A 17,244-nucleotide genomic window follows, 5' to 3' on the forward strand; every position below is an offset into this window, starting at 1 on the left:
AATAAAACAATGCAGCACAGCACAGTGATGGTACAAAACACAAAACCAAATTAAGTGAAATTCCCTCTGCCAGCACATAGTCCACGTCCATCATTTTTATTTAGAGATACAGCACAGTAACAGGCCCTTCCGGCACAATGAGCCCACACCACCAGGATATGGAACGGTAATTACCCCTCAACCACCAGGCTCTTAAGCCAAAGGGGATAACTTCACTCACCCTCACTTGCCCCATCATTGAAATGCTCCCACAACCCCCATGGGCTCACTTTCAAGGACTCTTCATCTCATGTTCTCGTTATTTATTATTTTGTATTTGCACAGTTTGTTGTTTTTTGAACATTGGTTGTTGTTTGTCCTCCTGGTGCAGCCTTTCATTGATTCTACTATGGTTAGTGGATTTTTTGAGTATACCTACAAGAATATGAATCGCAGGGTTGTACATGATGACATACACGCACTTCGATAATAAATTTACTCTGATGCTCTAAAACACTATGCTAACCACTAAGCAACCCAACTGCCCTATTGTGACTAATATCATAAACCCACATCAGGTTACTCACAACCTATGCCGCTCCAGAGTAACAACCCTAGTTTGATGAACATCTCCTTATCAAACGCACCCTGTAATTCATGTAGGCAAGCATGCCATACTCCTTCGTTACTACCCCCGTCATCTGTGCAACCACTTTCAGAAGGCCATGTCGCTGGACCCCGAGGTCCCTCAGCCCATCATCCCTTTATTCCCTCCTTGCCCTGGCAGCAGGTACCTTGGAGATGAGCTCGTCGTGGTTGGCGAGGTGCGCCCGGCAGTGGATGCAGCTGTACGTCCTGTGGCAGGTGGGGAGGTAGGCCTGGAAGGTCTTGGATCTCGTCATCTTCACCATGGGGATCACCGGACGCAGCGCAAACTCCGGGCTGCTCCACGAGGCGCCGAGGCAGGCGGGCTCGCACGGGAAACACTGGAACACGCAGGTGAAGGCCGTGGTGTGCGGGCAAGCTGTGTGGCAGGTCTCCACACGCTGTTGTGGCACCGGGGCAGGGAAGGAGGGAGGGGGTAGCACCAGCCTCACAACGAAGGAGCGACAGCCCGGGACACCGACGTCTTAACCCACCAATCTGGCACAGAGAAAAACCATTTGTTAGTGGAGTAATTAAAGGACTTTAGCACCGTTAAGAACACAGAAACAAGCCACGCAATTCTCTGTTCTGCTTGACCATTCAAATGCCCCAAAACAAGACACGGCCAGCAAAGCAACAACCCCACTTCTTGATCGCAAAGCTCCTCACAAGAAAAATCCAACAACCTCTGCCTGGAGCTTCCCTAAAAGGCTGAGAGAGTAGATGTGGAGAGGATGTTTCTAATAGTGGGGGAGCCTGGGACCAGAGGGCACAGCCTCAGAATACAAGGACACCCCTTTAGAAGAGGGTGATGAATCCATGGAATTCACTGCCACAGTGAGCAATAATCTGGGAATACAGATTCATAATTCCTTAGAGTGGCATCACAGGTAGATAGTTCATAAAGAACGCTTTGGCACATTGGCTGTCACAAATCAAACTACTGAGTACTGGAGTTAGGATGTTATGTTGAAGATGTAAGACACTAGTGAGGCTACTTTGGAGAAGTGTCTAGTTATGTTCACCTACCTACAGAAAAGACATCAGGACCTGAGTCATAGGGGAAAGCTTGAATAGCTGAGGAACTTACTCCCTGCGGTCAGGAACGACCATGGATGTTGTGTCCTAGCTGTCTAGACACACAAGCCAGGGCAGTACAATATGGAGAACAAGCTGCTGCCCATGTAGCAAGCTTCCCGCTTCACCCATCTGATGAACCTAAAGGAACGGCAGAGACTGAAACTATTTGGCACCAGCATTATCGCAGGAGTGGCCAGTCAGCATTGAACTCAGGGGTATGGGTCGAGTAAATGCAACTGAGGTCTTCCCGCTGAGGTCAAATGAGGCTAGAACTTGAGGCCATAGGTTAAGGATGAAAGGTGAAATATTTAAGGGGAACATGAGTGGAAATTTTTTCCACTCAGAGTGGTGCAAATGTAGAACAAGCTGCAAGCAGAAGTGATGGATGTGGGTTTGATTTCACAATTTAAAGGAAGTTTGAATTGCTATTTGTAAGGGCTATGACCCATATGCAGAATAACAATCTGGCATGGACTAGATGGGACAAAAGGGCCTGTTCCTGTGACTAAAGGAGTCTGTTCAACCCGTCAAATTGATTCTGCTATCTGATTACATAATGACTAACTTGCATCTTAATTCTCATCTGGCACGATGTAATCCCTAATAACTAAAGTGTAGGATTTTTCTTAAGCAAACCTGCTTTGCAACATTGGATTTCTGAAATTTAAAACATAATCATGTACATACTGAGCTAGTCAGACAGCAAGTATACAGAGATAAACACAGTCAACATTGCAGGTCAATCATTCATCCAACCTTTAAAACTCAGTTTTGAAATCCTTCCCCCCAAATTATTTCAGAGAGGCTTCTCCCACAGAACCTGGATCTAATCTTTATAATTTCATCACTGCAACCCCCCCCCCCCAAAATTGGGGGTTCCTTCCAAAACCGAAACAAATCTCTCTTGAAATCACTCATATTCTCACTATGTCTAATGCAAGGGGATTACACCATTTCTGCTAATCAACACAATGAGGAAGTACAGTGAAGATTCTGACCAGTTGCATCAATGCCTCCAATGTGCAGATTTGGAAGTGGCTTCAGAGGGACATAGATTCAGCCAGCTCTGCTCCGGCCAAAACCCTCCCCACCATTGTGGGCATCCTCAAGAGGCAGTGCCTCAATAAAGGCACCCTTACTGAGGACCCTCACCACCCAGGACATGACCTCTTCTCATTGCTACCATCAGGGAGGGGGCACAGGAGCCTGAAGACACACACTCAATAATTTAAGAACAGCCCTCTGCCAGCAGATTTCTGAATGGTCCATGAACATAACCTGGTTATTCTTTTTTTTTTGGCAGTTTATAGTAATTTTGATGTCCAGACACTGCGAAAACAACAAATTTCACGGCATGCACCAGTGAGAATAAACCTGATGTGGACAAGTTCCCCAACAAGGGTAACTCCCCAGGTATGATTATATATTCCAACACAATGAACCCACCCGGGCGAACCCTGCAAGCGAAGGCCTAGCCTTGGCTCACGACGCTTCTCGGCGGACTGACCGAGTGAAGGGACGGAAGGCGGGCGGCAGCCGCGCGCGCCAGCGCCGGTTGCCAACGGCACCGAGAAGCGGCGGCAAGGGGGGGCGGGGCCTCGCCAGGTGACTGACAGCTCGCCCGCCCCTCCTCCGCACTGTTGGTAAACAAACCGGGCACGTGACCTGCCCCCCGGGCGTCACTTCCGCAGACAAACATCTCTATAAACGCAAACCGCCCCCCCCCCCCCTTTCCCCGAACAACGAGAGGCCCAGACCGTTACCGCGCAACGGGACAGCGGCGTCGCCGGGCAACCGGATCGGGCGTTCCATCCGTGCTGGGAGGGAGATGCCTGGCGTTCAGTTGGAAGTGGAACCGTGGAGGGGGGGTGGTCTCGGGAGGAGAGATGGCGGGAAGATCCCTTATCATAAACACGGGGGGGGGGGGGAGAGAATGGAGGCCAACGATGACCAGCGACAATCGGGGGGGGGGGGGGGGGGACACACACCGGAGCCGGGACGACGGGTGGTCGGATGCAATACACATGTTACATGTCGACCCGGGACAACGAAAGCGACGGATACAGTCCACAGGCAATGCAGAACAAAAGATCGATCTAGGATGGGAGGCAGACCGTGTGACTGAAAGATCACATCACCCCTTTACCCCGAGAGGAGACTCGGGACAACGGGAAACCCCGGAAAATGAACGGGGGTCGGGGGGTGATGAGGATTAATCCTGGGCATGATCGAGAAAAAAAATGGAAGAGAACTGTACAGACCTTAACCCGGTGCAACATTAGGTGTGGATACACTAACAAATTTAACAACCAACTTCCAACTCCATTAATGCAACCGTAAATACGACGACACTCCAACCAAAAAGCCATTAAGTTACATTGTTTGTATTTGCCCAAAATATATTTCAAAATGCTATGACGTCTACATAAACAAATGTAAAGATCCCCACGATTAGCCTACCTCAAAGATCCGATTAACTTTTTCCTCAACCCATTCGCCGAAGGCAAGGTAGGAATTACTATTTTTCCAAAATAAATATAAGTGCATTAAAAGTTCAATCGTAGACAGGGAGCCCCTTTCAAGTCTTTGTTCTGATCTTCGAAGCGTTTCGTGTGCTTTTTTTAAACTGTTGCATCTGGCGAGAACACGGGACAGGAACAAAAGAGCACGGCGGTGGTGAGAAAACGGGCTCAATCTTCACGACTACCTCGTACAGACAAACACACTTTGAGATTCTCAACTCGAAGAAATATATTTCAATTTTCTTGAAACAAAATACTGCTTTAGAGGCCAAAGCATCATTACAACTCCAACTTTTAAAAATCTAATTATAATTAACATTAAAATTGGGTTTTCCTAGCAAGTTGTGTTTAATTTTAACCTCTCAAAGCATTCGCGGAGCTTCGAGATTAAAAATTGCTGAGCCTCTCGCCGGCCTAAACCACAAATTTCCGACTGCATCACATCAGCTCCAAGCAAAACAAACCCAAATACCCACTGCAGCAGCATCTCCCTGGCCTTAACAACGCCGCAGAACTATGACACATGGCAGTTTTTGCAAAATTCCAATCATGCAGTCTCGAATTCCTTTGCATTAATAAAGATAAAGCGCAAACATTCTATAAAAAATATAATCTGGAAAAGCGGAAACGCACAATAGGAAAATGTTGCATTTGAAGCAAAATGTAAGCCTATTTGCAAACCCTTACCTTAAGATATGAAATTATAACTCTTCTACTATTTGTTTGTGTTATTTTTCTCTGACCAAACGACTGTTTGCCTATTTTTCCTTTACAATTTACATTACAATTCGGGCAAGACTGAACAACTGCAGCCCCAGGAGCTGCAGCCACTGCACTTTATACCAAGCGCATCCTAGCTTGCTCGCCAAGAAATTGACAGTTCCGTCCAGCAATCCAGCGCAGGAGGGCTCCTAGCAACACCACTGCCATTGGTCGGGATCTGTCGCCCCGCCGCAGAATTCCAGCCAATCGCGTCTCACTGGAGGGGCGGAGCAACGGCGGCGTTATTCAAGGTAGGTTGAGTCGCGGCAGACGTCACCTGGGCGCCCACAGGACCAATCAGCGAGCGGCTCATGAAAAAAGTTGAGCAAAGCGCGGACTTGGATTGTAACCAAGCACCAGAAATAATTGCAGGAAATTCCATCAAAAAAGCAAATGCAGACTTGCCCTTCCAGCTTCTAGTTCCTAAGCACACATCCCGTAGCAGATTGTGGCGATGCACCTAGTTTTGTAAAATAATAATAATTCCAAAATCATTTCAATAAGAACTTGCATTTATATAGCACCTTCAAAATGAAGTTGCATTTATGAGCAACATAAGCAAAATGCTGGAAGGACTCACCGCGTCAAGCAGCATCTATGGAGAAGAGTTAGAAGTTGACGTTTCAGACCGAGACCCTTCATCAGGACTGGAAAGGAAATGGATTTGTATTTTTGTATATCTTTGTTAATATAACATTGGGCAAGAGTGAATTCCAGCAAGAAAATTAATCTCAGGGTAGTACAATAGTGACATATACAAGACATAGGAGAGAATTGGACTATTTGGCCTATCGAGTCTTCTCCGCCATTCATCATGGCTGAATGTATAACTTGTACTTTATATGTGAATAGTATATGTACTTTGATAATAATTTCTTACTTTGAACTTTGAACAAGACAACAACAGCGCAACAGGCCCTTTGCCCACCCCTCTCACACACACAGACCCTCGGACAGGCCATGTCCAGGCCTCCAGCCATTGGCCCTGGTCTCAGATTTACAGATATTGGGCCTCCAACCTCCAATCCCTGGCCTGGACTCACAGGCATCAAGCTTCTGGCCTCTAGACAAGCCAGCCTAAGGTCTTTGAGTCCAGGGCTTCTGCAAAAGTTACTTTCTGTTATTGTCAGAGCTTCTAGCTCTGGACTTGCTGAACTTTTGCCTTTGTCCTGCAGACTTTGTCAACTTCTGGACATCAACCCCAGGACTCACAGGTTTGACTTTTGGATCGCAATTTTCAGACCCGTATAGAGCTCTGACCCGGGACTGGCCAACAAGGGTCTCCTCCACCCTTCACCCAATGTAGCCGCTCTGTGTTTGGTCTCCTACACTGTTCCACTGAAAACCCAGTGTAAAGTCAGGAAACAAAAATGCATTTTGCAATAAGGTACATTGCAGCTGGGCACTCAACAACAAATTCACCAACTGTCCTTCCTGTTTCTGTCAGAACTGGCTGGCTCTAACATTAAATCACCAAACTGTAAGATTTACTCTTTCTTTCTCTCTCCAGCAGAGGTTTTGAAATCATTTCATACTTTTATTAAGAGCGCACATTTCTTTTGCACAGTTATGAAGAGTTTGTATTTTGTGCCTTTATGAGGTATTACCATCAGACTATAAAATATAGAAGGCCCTTTGGCCCATCGAGTCTGCTCCACCATTCTATCAAGTCTGTTTTATTATCCTTTTCTTCCGCCTTCTCCCCACTGTCTTTGACACCTATATTAATTATGAACCTATCAACCTCCGTTTTAAATATACACAATGACCTGGCCTCCACAGTCATCTGTGGCAATGAATTCCACAGATTCACCTAAACCTTTTGGCTAAATAAATTCCTTCTCCTCTCTTTTCTAAAGGGATGGCCTTCTATTCTGAGGCTGTGCCCTCTGGTCCTAGACTCCCCCACTGTAGGAAACATCCTCTCCTCATCCACTCTATCCAGACCTTTCAATATTCAATAGATTTCAATGAGATCCCCCCCTTGTTCTTCCAAACACCAGTGATTACAGGCCCAGAGCCATCAAAGACTCCTCATCCAGTAACCCTTTCTTTCCCAAGATAATTCTTGTGAACCTCCTCTGGGGTGCTCTAGAAAGCCAGCACAATCTTTCTCAGAAACGAGGCCCTAAACTGCTTACAATATCCAACGGCAGTCTGGTCAATGCCTTATAAAGGCACATTTACACTTTTAAGGAGAACTTAAACTTAGAAATACGATTTTACAAGCATGTATTGAAATAGCACAATTAACAAAAGCTTGCTTTCATATTGCGCCTTGAACAAGAGCTTTCCTTTATGTAAGCCCTTTAAAAAAAAAAGTCTGCGTGTATTTATAAATGTAGTTTACATCTTTAACAAGATTTTGGATTTAAATAGCTTCCTTAACAAGCTCTCCCATTTATGTATCCAATGTTAGCAGGACACCACAGGAACATAAACTTTGCACGAGAGCTTGTATTTACTCACCAGTTTTAACAAACACTTGTGTTTATTTTGCAAGTTTAACAAGCTTGCCTTAATATGGTGGCCTGAACATCTGATGTATTTATTTTGAACAATTACCAATGCCTTACATTTTTGTGTCAGGTTTAACAAAACCTTGCTTTCATTTTGTGTGGAGACTTTGTATTTATGTTCACTTTCTAAAGGTTTTGCACTCTGTAATACAGTTCTAACAAAATCTAGCATGCACTTTGCAGATTTAACATTAAAGTTGATCTGCATATTTAAGTTTCCATTAATACAGCATCTTTAATTACACATTTATAACCAATTTATAAAGAGCTTGCATTAGTCTACCGTTTGTCGTAAGAGTGTAAGTATCCTACTTTACCAAAAATGCCATCATATTTTCACAAAAACTCACATCAATATGACATCTTTATAGTTTAAAAAAAATATTACTTTAAAATAATTTAGAATTGAGTTTAGTCAAATGAAGGGGGTGGGACCTCATTGAAACCTATCGCGCATTGAAAGGCCTGGATAGAGTGGATGTGAAGAGAATGGGAGAGTCTGGGACCAGAGGACACAGTCTCAGAATAGTGGGACATTTACTTTGAACAGAGATGAGGAGGAATTTCTTTAGCCAGAGGCTGGTGAATCTGTGGAGACCAAGCCCCTGGGTATATTTAAAGTGGAGGTTGATATGTTCTTGATTAGAAAGGGTGTCAATTGTTTCGGGCAGAATGGGGATGAGAGGGTTACCAAATCAGCCTTGTTGTAATGGTGGAACAGACTCAATGGGCTGAATGGCCTAATTGTGCTCCCATATCTTATAGTCTTAAAAGTAATATGTATATGAAAAGGCATAAATGTATTACATGCAAGCACTTTCAATAAGTGCTTGTATTGATGCCGTATACAATCATTATAGTTTTTATATACAGTGAATCCAGCTCACTGGGACACATCAGGACCTGTACATTTTGGCCCAATTGAGTGGCTGCCCCAATTAGCCAAAGTTTCATGGAAATAGTTAAAAACGTAATAAAAAGACAATCTATGGTTTAACTGGGTAACAAATCATGTATTTAAACAAAATACAGAATAAATTTGAACACCATGGTTGTCCATTGTATCTAAAGATGACAGGAAACCTGTGCTGGTGAGTTTTTAAAGTGGAAAAGCTTCTACTCTCTTAACCTTGGAAGTCCGAGTCTAATGGGACAAGTAGACGTCAGAACTGGGGTCTTTCCTGGCTGCAGTTGATAACCATGCCATCTTCTGTGTCTCGTCATGCCTTTCAATCTCCACGTAGCGTTGCAGAACCGCCTCCCCAGCCATTGAATCTGACTGTAGATCTCATCCACCCAGTCCGCCAGAGCTGACATTGCATGCTAGGACAGTCACATCCTTATCTCACTGGGGTATGAGACCCGCAAGCTACACTCGCCTGGTTTAGCCGCTGTCGAAGCTACATGGAGCCGCAGGTGAGAGCTGAGTGCCTGCTGGGGACCAAAGTTAACGTTCAAGGTGATTATCGACACGTTCAAATTCTTCATAGTTCCTAACTTGTTGAAGTTGTGAAATCGTTTCATTTTCACTCCCAGACAGCTCTAGCATCTCCAAGTCTGAATGCTCGAAACTGCAGTGAGCAAAACAGTTGCTGCTTACTTCTTGCCAACTCTCAGGGACAGAAATCACTGCTTTCTGAACACAAACACACACCATTTAAAAACCGCTGGCTCTAAGCATGGTGTAGCGCCTAAAGTGCACACCACAAACGCTAGTTAGAAAATGCTCAGTGACAGTCTCCTGCCCCAATTAAGCAGCATAGCATCCCAGATGTATGAAGGAAATCCTATCTTCTCCATTAGTTTTTGTTCTTTAAAAGTTGTCCCAAGTAAGTGGCTGCCCTGATTAAGCGATGGCCTGGTTAACCAGAATTGACTGTACATACTCCTTTTGAAAAGAGTTGCACTTGTGCAGGCTCTTTAGGAGACCGGTCTCTCCGCTCACCTAGTCCATTCAACTCATCTGATTGCTTGAGTTGCTCCCATTTACCCAAAGATCTGAAAGACTGAGATTATTTGTCACATGTGCATCGAAACCCACAGGGGAAAGTGTCATTCACATCTACTATCAACACAATCAATATGAAACTGTATTGCGGATAGCATAGAAACATAGAAAATAGGTGCAGGAGTAGGCCATTCGGCCCTTCGAGCCTGCACCGCCATTCAGTATGATCATGGCTGATCATCCAACTCAGAACCCTGTACCTGCTTTCTCTCCATACCCCCTGATCCCTTTAGCCACAAGGGCCATATCTAACTTCCTCTTAAATATAGCCAATGAACCGGCCTCAACTGTTTCCTGTGGCAGAGAATTCCACAGATCCACCACTCTCTGTGTGAAGAAGTTTTTCCTCATCTCGGTCCTAAAAGGCTTCCCCTTTATCCTTAAACTGTGACCCCTCGTTCTGGACTTCCCCAACATCGGAAACAATCTTCCTGCGTCTAGCCTGTCCAATCCCTTTAGAATTTTAGCCTGCAAGTGTCGCTATGCTTCCGGTACCATTACAGCATGCACACAGTTTACTAACCCGAACCGGTTCGTCCTTTGGGATGTTGGAAAATGGGACACACGGAGGAAACGCGCACAGTCACCACTCCTTACGGACGGTGGGGAGAACTGAACCCCATTGGCTGACCGTTGGTGCAGTGATAGTGTTACACAATCTGCTACATCACCGCCACCCGAAGCAACCTTACTGCCCGTCACTCCGCTGGCGTTTAGGGCAGCGATGAAGGTCCTCCATCTCTGGCGGTGTTCAGGGCTTCCTTCTTTTTGTTTTTTTGGTGAGCAAATGTACATTTTATTTGAATGAAGTGTTTCAGTACAAGGCTAAAATGAACATAATTCCATTACACCTCATGAAAAAGTTAAAGCACTGCCACAGATCACTGAAAATTGATGGTTCAGGCTCCAACCTGGGCAAAAGCCTCAGGCAACTTGGAAATGTACGATTACACAAATCAACTTGAGATTTGGATTTTGCCACCTTCATAGCAACGTACCAATGGAAAAAAGACTGAGCAGCCACTGTAGGAATGTTCTCATCACATTGTTCCACAGTCAAGAATGCCAACAGTAACACTTGTCTTTCCACTCTGTGATCTCTTTGATTCCATTTGTTTTACAACATCCATGCCTTCTACCACACGGCCAAACACGACATGCTTTCCATCCAACCAACTAGTTTTATCAGTGCAGATAAAAAATTGTGATCCATTTGTATTGGGCCCAGCATTTGCCATTGACAGTATTCCTTCTCCTTCATGTTTGAGTATGAAGTTCTCATCTGGAAATTTGTTACCATAGATGGATTTGCCCCCCTGTGCCATTGCCTTTTGTGAAATCTCCACCTTGGCACATAAAGCCAGGAATTATTCGGTGAAAAATTGATCCTTTAAACCTGTCACCCTCTGGTTTGGTACAAAGCTCATGGAAGTTCTCTGCAGTTTTTGGAATGACATCGCTCCTTAGCTCGAATACAATGCGGCCCACTTGCTGCTTATCAAAACCAATGTCGAAGAAGATGCAAGGGTTGCCCATTCTATTTTTTTCCTCTCTTGCCACTTCGTGCCAACCTCAACCGAGCGCGCTGCTAGGAGTGCTAATTCCTCAGGGCTTCCTTCAACATGTCAGCAGCTGCCTCTCAGCTTGGATGACTGTCAGCCATGCAAGTCGTGGGTGGGGACTCAGGAATACCGTCACACTCAGATGTAGAAGGATTCTTCAGTGCTGTTTGCCTAACAGTTTAGTTTTACCAGTCAGGGGTGTTGGCCCTGAGCTGAACCCCTGAACCTGGAGGACCAGTGGACCAGTCTTAGTCTGAACTCTACCCTTTGACCTGTTTGGCAGGGGTGACCCTAACAAGAGCCAAAGCATAAAGCCCTGATTCCAGCCAGCACAGCTCTCCGGGTCATTGAGGTACACAAGCCTCCAAACCCTACGACAAGGTTGTGGTCCTCTTGGAAGTGAAACAAACTACAATGCCCTAACTCTCCCTCAGTGACCGAAGACCACAGTCCACCTTTTGGACTGCTTTGGGCTTGTCTCTGATTGTGTTTGTTTAAAGCACCGAGGCCTTGTTTTTGCACAGACTTTTTATCTTTCACTTCCATGTATTATTTATATTCTGTTGTTAGTACCCGCCTGCTCGCGGTGCTGCTGCGAGCGCGTTTTCATTGTAACTGTACCTCACTTGCGCTCATGGCAAAGTTGCAGTGATGCAGCAGGTTCATCCTAACAAACTGCATCTCTGCATGGTACGGAAACTGCACTGTGGCAGACAGCAAACCCTCCAACGAGTAGTCAAACTACCCAATGCATCATCAGCACCAACACACCCGCCATCAAGGAAAGGCAGCAACCACAACTGGCGCTGAGCTGCTGTCTCCGCGGCTTAGACTTAATTGCTTTGTTAAGTTTGTAGGGTTGTGTGGTGAACTACATATACCTGTCTGGACACGCCCCCCCCCCCCCCCACTGACTGCTCCTGTGGCTCCTCCCACAGACCCCTGTATAAAGGCGATTGAAGGCACAGACCCTCCCTCAGTCTCCAGGATGTTGTGTGATGGTCTCTTGCTGCTGAGTGCTCTCTTCCAGCTAATAAAAGCCTATCTCTCATCTCACGTCTCTGAGAGTTATTGATGGTGCATCAGGTTGGTTTTGGGGACAGAGAGGGGAGCTAGGTTAGGGTTTAGGGACAGGGATGTGGAGGAGCTAGAGGTCGGGCCATCACTACTCACTCGTCGTGTTCGAAGGGCAGTGACGTAGATGGGTGATGAAGGACAGCTGTAGTCCGGGCCTCTGCTCCACACTCATGGGGCCAGTGATGTAAAGCTGGGAAGAAAGATGTCTGTAGGCCACACCTCTGCTCTGCACACAACGTGGACGGGTGTTGGGATTGTCCAAGTCTTTGGGCCCCAGGGTCAGAGGTCAGTGCAAGCAGGAGTCATGAGGAGGAACAAGAGTAGGTAAGTCAGTGAGCCTGGAGTTCGGGGATCCTGTCGTTGGCTAGTCCGGGGGTTGATACCAAAGATTTAAATCCAAAGGTCGATCAGAAGACTGGGAGTCAATGCCTAGTAGCTGAAGACTGGAGTTGGAGGCCTGTTCTGGAGTTGGAGATGGTTTTGGAGTTGGAGACGGTTCTGAAGTTGGAGGCCTGTTCTGGAGTTGGAGACGGTTCTGGAGGCTGGAGACGGTCCTGGAGGCTGGAGGCCTGCCCTGAGGTTGGAGGCCTGTTCTGGAGTTGGAGACGGTCCTGGAGTTGGAGGACTGTTCTGGAGTTGGAGACGGTTCTGAAGTTGGAGGCCTGTTCTGGAGTTGGAGACGGTTCTGGAGGCTGGAGACGGTCCTGGAGGCTGGAGGCCTGCCCTGAGGTTGGAGGTCTGTTCTGGAGTTGGAGACGGTTCTGGAGTTGGAGACGGTCCTGGAGATGGAGGACGGTTCTGGAGTTGGAGACGGTTCTGGAGTTGGAGACGGTCCTGGAGATGGAGGACGGTTCTGGAGTTGGAGACGGTCCTGGAGGCTGGAGGCCTGCCCTGAGGTTGGAGGCCTGTTCTGGAGTTGGAGACGGTCCTGGAGATGGAGGACTGTTCTGGAGTTGGAGACGGTCCTGGAGGCTGGAGGCCTGCCCTGAGGTTGGAGGCCTGTTCTGGAGTTGGAGACAGTTCTGGAGTTGGAGGACGGTTCTGGAGTTGGAGACAGTCCTGGAGATGGAGGACTGTTCTGGAGTTGGAGATGGTCCTGGAGGCTGGAGGCCTGCCCTGAGGTTGGAGGCCTGTTCTGGAGTTGGAGACAGTTCTGGAGTTGGAGGACGGTTCTGGAGTTGGAGACGGTCCTGGAGATGGAGGACTGTTCTGGAGTTGGAGACGGTCCTGGAGGCTGGAGGCCTGCCCTGAGGTTGGAGGCCTGTTCTGGAGTTGGAGACGGTCCTGGAGTTGGAGGACTGTTCTGGAGTTGGAGACGGTCCTGGAGTTGGAGGCCTGTTCTGGAGTTGGAAGTGGTCCATGAGTTGGAGGATGGTTCTGGAGTTGGAGACGGTCCAGGAGTTGGAGGACTGTTCTGGAGTTGGAGACGGTCCTGGAGATGGAGGACTGTTCTGGAGTTGGAGACGGTCCTGGAGATGGAGGACTGTTCTGGAGTTGGAGACGGTCCTGGAGTTGGAGGCCTGTTCTGGAGTTGGAAGTGGTCCATGAGTTGGAGCACTGTTCTGGAGTTGGAGACGGTCCTGGAGATGGAGGACTGTTCTGGAGTTGGAGACGGTCCTGGAGATGGAGGACTGTTCTGGAGTTGGAGACGGTCCTGGAGATGGAGGACTGTTCTGAAGTTGGAGACGGTCCAGGAGTTGGAGGACTGTTCTGGAATTGGAGACAGTCCTGGAGATGGAGGACTGTTCTGGAGTTGGAGACGGTCCAGGAGTTGGAGGACTGTTCTGGAGTTGGAGACGGTCCTGGAGATGGAGGACTGTTCTGGAGTTGGAGACGGTCCTGGAGATGGACTGTTCTGGAGTTGGAGACGGTCCTGGAGTTGGAGGCCTGTTCTGGAGTTGGAAGTGGTCCATGAGTTGGAGCACTGTTCTGGAGTTGGAGACGGTCCTGGAGATGGAGGACTGTTCTGGAGTTGGAGACGGTCCTGGAGATGGAGGACTGTTCTGGAGTTGGAGACGGTCCTGGAGATGGAGGACTGTTCTGGAGTTGTATACGGTCCAGGAGATGGAGGACTGTTCTGGAGTTGGAAACGGTCCAGGAGTTGGCGGACTGTTCTGGAATTGGAGATGGTCCTGGAGATGGAGGACTGTTCTGGAGTTGGAGACGGTCCTGGAGATGGAGGACTGTTCTGGAGTTGGAGACGGTCCAGGAGTTGGAGGACTGTTCTGGAGTTGGAGACGGTCCAGGAGTTGGAGGACTGTTCTGGAATTGGAGACGGTCCTGGAGATGGAGGACTGTTCTGGAGTTGGAGACGGTCCTGGAGATGGAGGACTGTTCTGGAGTTGGAGACGGTCCTGGAGATGGAGGACTGTTCTGGAGTTGGAGACGGTCCTGGAGATGGAGGACTGTTCTGGAGTTGGAGACGATCCTGGAGATGGAGGACTGTTCTGGAGTTGGAGACGGTCCTGGAGATGGAGGACTGTTCTGGAGTTGGAGACGGTCCTGGAGATGGAGGACTGTTCTGGAGTTGGAGACGGTCCTGGAGATGGAGGACTGTTCTGGAGTTGGAGACGGTCCTGGAGATGGAGGACTGTTCTGGAGTTGGAGATGGTCCTGGAGATGGAGGACTGTTCTGGAGTTGGAGGACTGTCGTATGTTTGAGTAGGTGGGAGGGAGGAATTGGGTTTGCTTTGTAGTTTTACTGCTTGTTTTGTTCTGTGTTGTCCTGCTGAGCATTGTGGACATGTGATGTTGGCATCAGGATGTGTGGCGATTACTCTGACTGCTCTGCACAAACCTTGCTGATTTCATTTGCCACAAATGACACATTTCGCTGTAGGTACTGATGGCCCGTTACTCCGCTGGCGTTTAAGGCAGCAGTGAAGGTCCACCATCTCGGATGGTGTCCAGGGCATCCTTCATTATGTCAGTAGCTTTCTCTCCGTTTTCACTAGTCAGTCACACAAGTCCTGGGTGGAGACTCAGGGATACCATCACACTCGGATGTAGAAGCCTATTTAATTGCTGTTTCCGTAATTATTTTGTTTTACTCGTCACGGTTGTTAGCCCTGGCCTGAAACCCTGAACCTGGAGGACCGGTGGATCACTCTTGGTCTGACCTCTGCCCTTTGACCTGTTTGGCATGGGTGACCCTACCAAGAGCCGCAGCATTAAACCCTGACTCTCCGGGTCATTGAGGCACACAAGGCCAAACCCAATGGCAAGGTTGTGGTTCTCTTAGAGGATGTTCTGTTGTAATGTGACAAATAAATTTAATTCTGAATCTGCAATGTTTCCTGAAGTTAACATTTCTAAAAGCCAGCCATTGCCATGAAGTGGTAATCGTTTCCCTTGAAGAAATCCTCAAAGCAGCCACATAAATTCTGTTCAACCAGTAACTGTCAGGCTGAGGTATTGGACAAAGCATTAACCGTTATAATCTATCTTTAATGAGTGTTGTCAAAATTTTAAATTTAATAGTCTTCTGGGATGGTCATACTTTCCACTGGCTTCACCCTCTATGCATTAAGTGTCAGAATGAGTATTTAAGACCACTTATTTACTCATTAGGATCTGAAGAATAGATTGAGATTCTCCCCACTGCATATTAACCGGCCATTCATGTCTTGTAAGATCTGTGTCTACAGTTAAAAGCTGAGAGGAATTTCATTCCAAGATCCTGAAAACGCGACCATAATTCCTTGAGAAACGGCTGCTGGGATTTCAGCAGGTATTAACCTCGCTGTGAGTAGAACGAACTTAGGGACAAGAACTTGGACAAGGCTTGGTGGTAGATAATGGCACTTGGATGGGGTCAGGCAGTCTGAACGACTGTCACCAGCTGCAGGCAACCCTGAGAGCTTGCAGATTGCGAGGCACCAGCTCTGGAAAACTGTATCCACGACCGGTTCCTGTTGCCCAACAACCTTTACTTATACTGGAATTAGAGACCAAACTAAAACAATCCCTGCTGTCCCGTCTGTTCTATCTGGATCTGCGCTCACACACACTCACACTCACATTCACACTCACTCATACCAACACTCACACACACTCACACTCACTCACTCTCACGCACACACACACACTCTCACTCACACATACTGACACACTCATACTCACATTCACACACACCCCCCAGACGAAGATAACTTTAATTTTTTTTTTGAAGTCTCGTCTTTGCTAGAGCCGAGTATTAAGCAGTATCACAGCTAACGCAACCGACCCAGTTCAATAATGAATTGGCCCGACTCCATATCAAGGCTGGTGAATCTGTGGAATTCGTTGCCACTGACGATTGTGGAGGCCAAGTCATTGGGTATCCTTAAAGTGGAGGTTGATAGGTTCTCGATTAGTAAAGACAGCAAAGGAAAGCAGGAGAATGGAGTTGAGTGGGTTAATAAATTGAAGGTTTATTGAGGGACGTCTTCAACAGGCAATGCCTCAAGAGGGTGCTGTCAATCGCGAAGGACCAACACCATCAAGGACAGGCCCTCTTCTCATTGCTACGATCAGAGAGGAGGTACAGGAGCCTGAAGACCCCTCTTCTCATTGCTACGATCAGAGAGAAGGTACGGGAGCCTGAAGACACACGCTCAGTGCTTTAGGAACAGTTTCTCCCCTCCGCCATCGGATTTCTGAACAGACAGTGAACCCATGAACACCACCTCAGTGCTGCCAAAGGGTCTCAGCCCGAAACATCGACTGTACATTTTTCCACAGATGCTGCCTGGCCTGCTGAGTTCCTCCAGTGTTTTGTGTGTGTTAACACCACCTCACCTTTTGCTCTTTTAAACTATTTTATATTTCTTATTGTAAATTACAGTAATTGTTAATGAGTCACTCTGTACTGCTGCAGCAAAACAGCAGCTTTCATGACATTCGTCAGTGATAGTAAATCTGATTCTGATTCTAAATCAGCCATGATGGAATGGTGGAGCAGACTCGATGGGCTGAATGGCCTAATTCTGCTCCTGTGTCTTATTATACTGCCCAATGTGTGGCAAAGGTTAGATTAAGATTTGTTCCTGGACACGGTCAAAGACAAAGTAAGTTTATTATCAAAGTACATATATGTCACCATATACAAC

General features: G+C 47.1%; 1 protein-coding gene and 1 pseudogene across 1 annotated transcript in view; both read right to left on the bottom strand.

The window, feature by feature from the left end:
- Positions 1–5,082, bottom strand: part of ypel2a (yippee-like 2a) — a 34,526-nt gene extending 29,444 nt beyond the window's left edge. Inside the window, exons 1-2 of the mRNA XM_073053152.1 lie at positions 4,914–5,082; positions 774–1,122 (exon numbers count right to left, since the gene is read on the bottom strand). Coding sequence (XP_072909253.1) covers positions 774–890 — 117 coding nt within the window. The 5' untranslated portion in view covers positions 891–1,122; positions 4,914–5,082. The remainder of the gene's footprint in view (positions 1–773; positions 1,123–4,913) is intronic.
- A 5,310-nt stretch (positions 5,083–10,392) lies between these two features.
- LOC140731395 (peptidyl-prolyl cis-trans isomerase F, mitochondrial pseudogene) lies at positions 10,393–11,051 on the bottom strand (annotated as a pseudogene).
- Between the last annotated feature and the right edge of the window lie 6,193 nt (positions 11,052–17,244).

Source organism: Hemitrygon akajei, chromosome 8, assembly GCF_048418815.1.
Source record: "Hemitrygon akajei chromosome 8, sHemAka1.3, whole genome shotgun sequence".
NCBI classification, from domain to species: Eukaryota; Metazoa; Chordata; class Chondrichthyes; order Myliobatiformes; family Dasyatidae; genus Hemitrygon; species Hemitrygon akajei.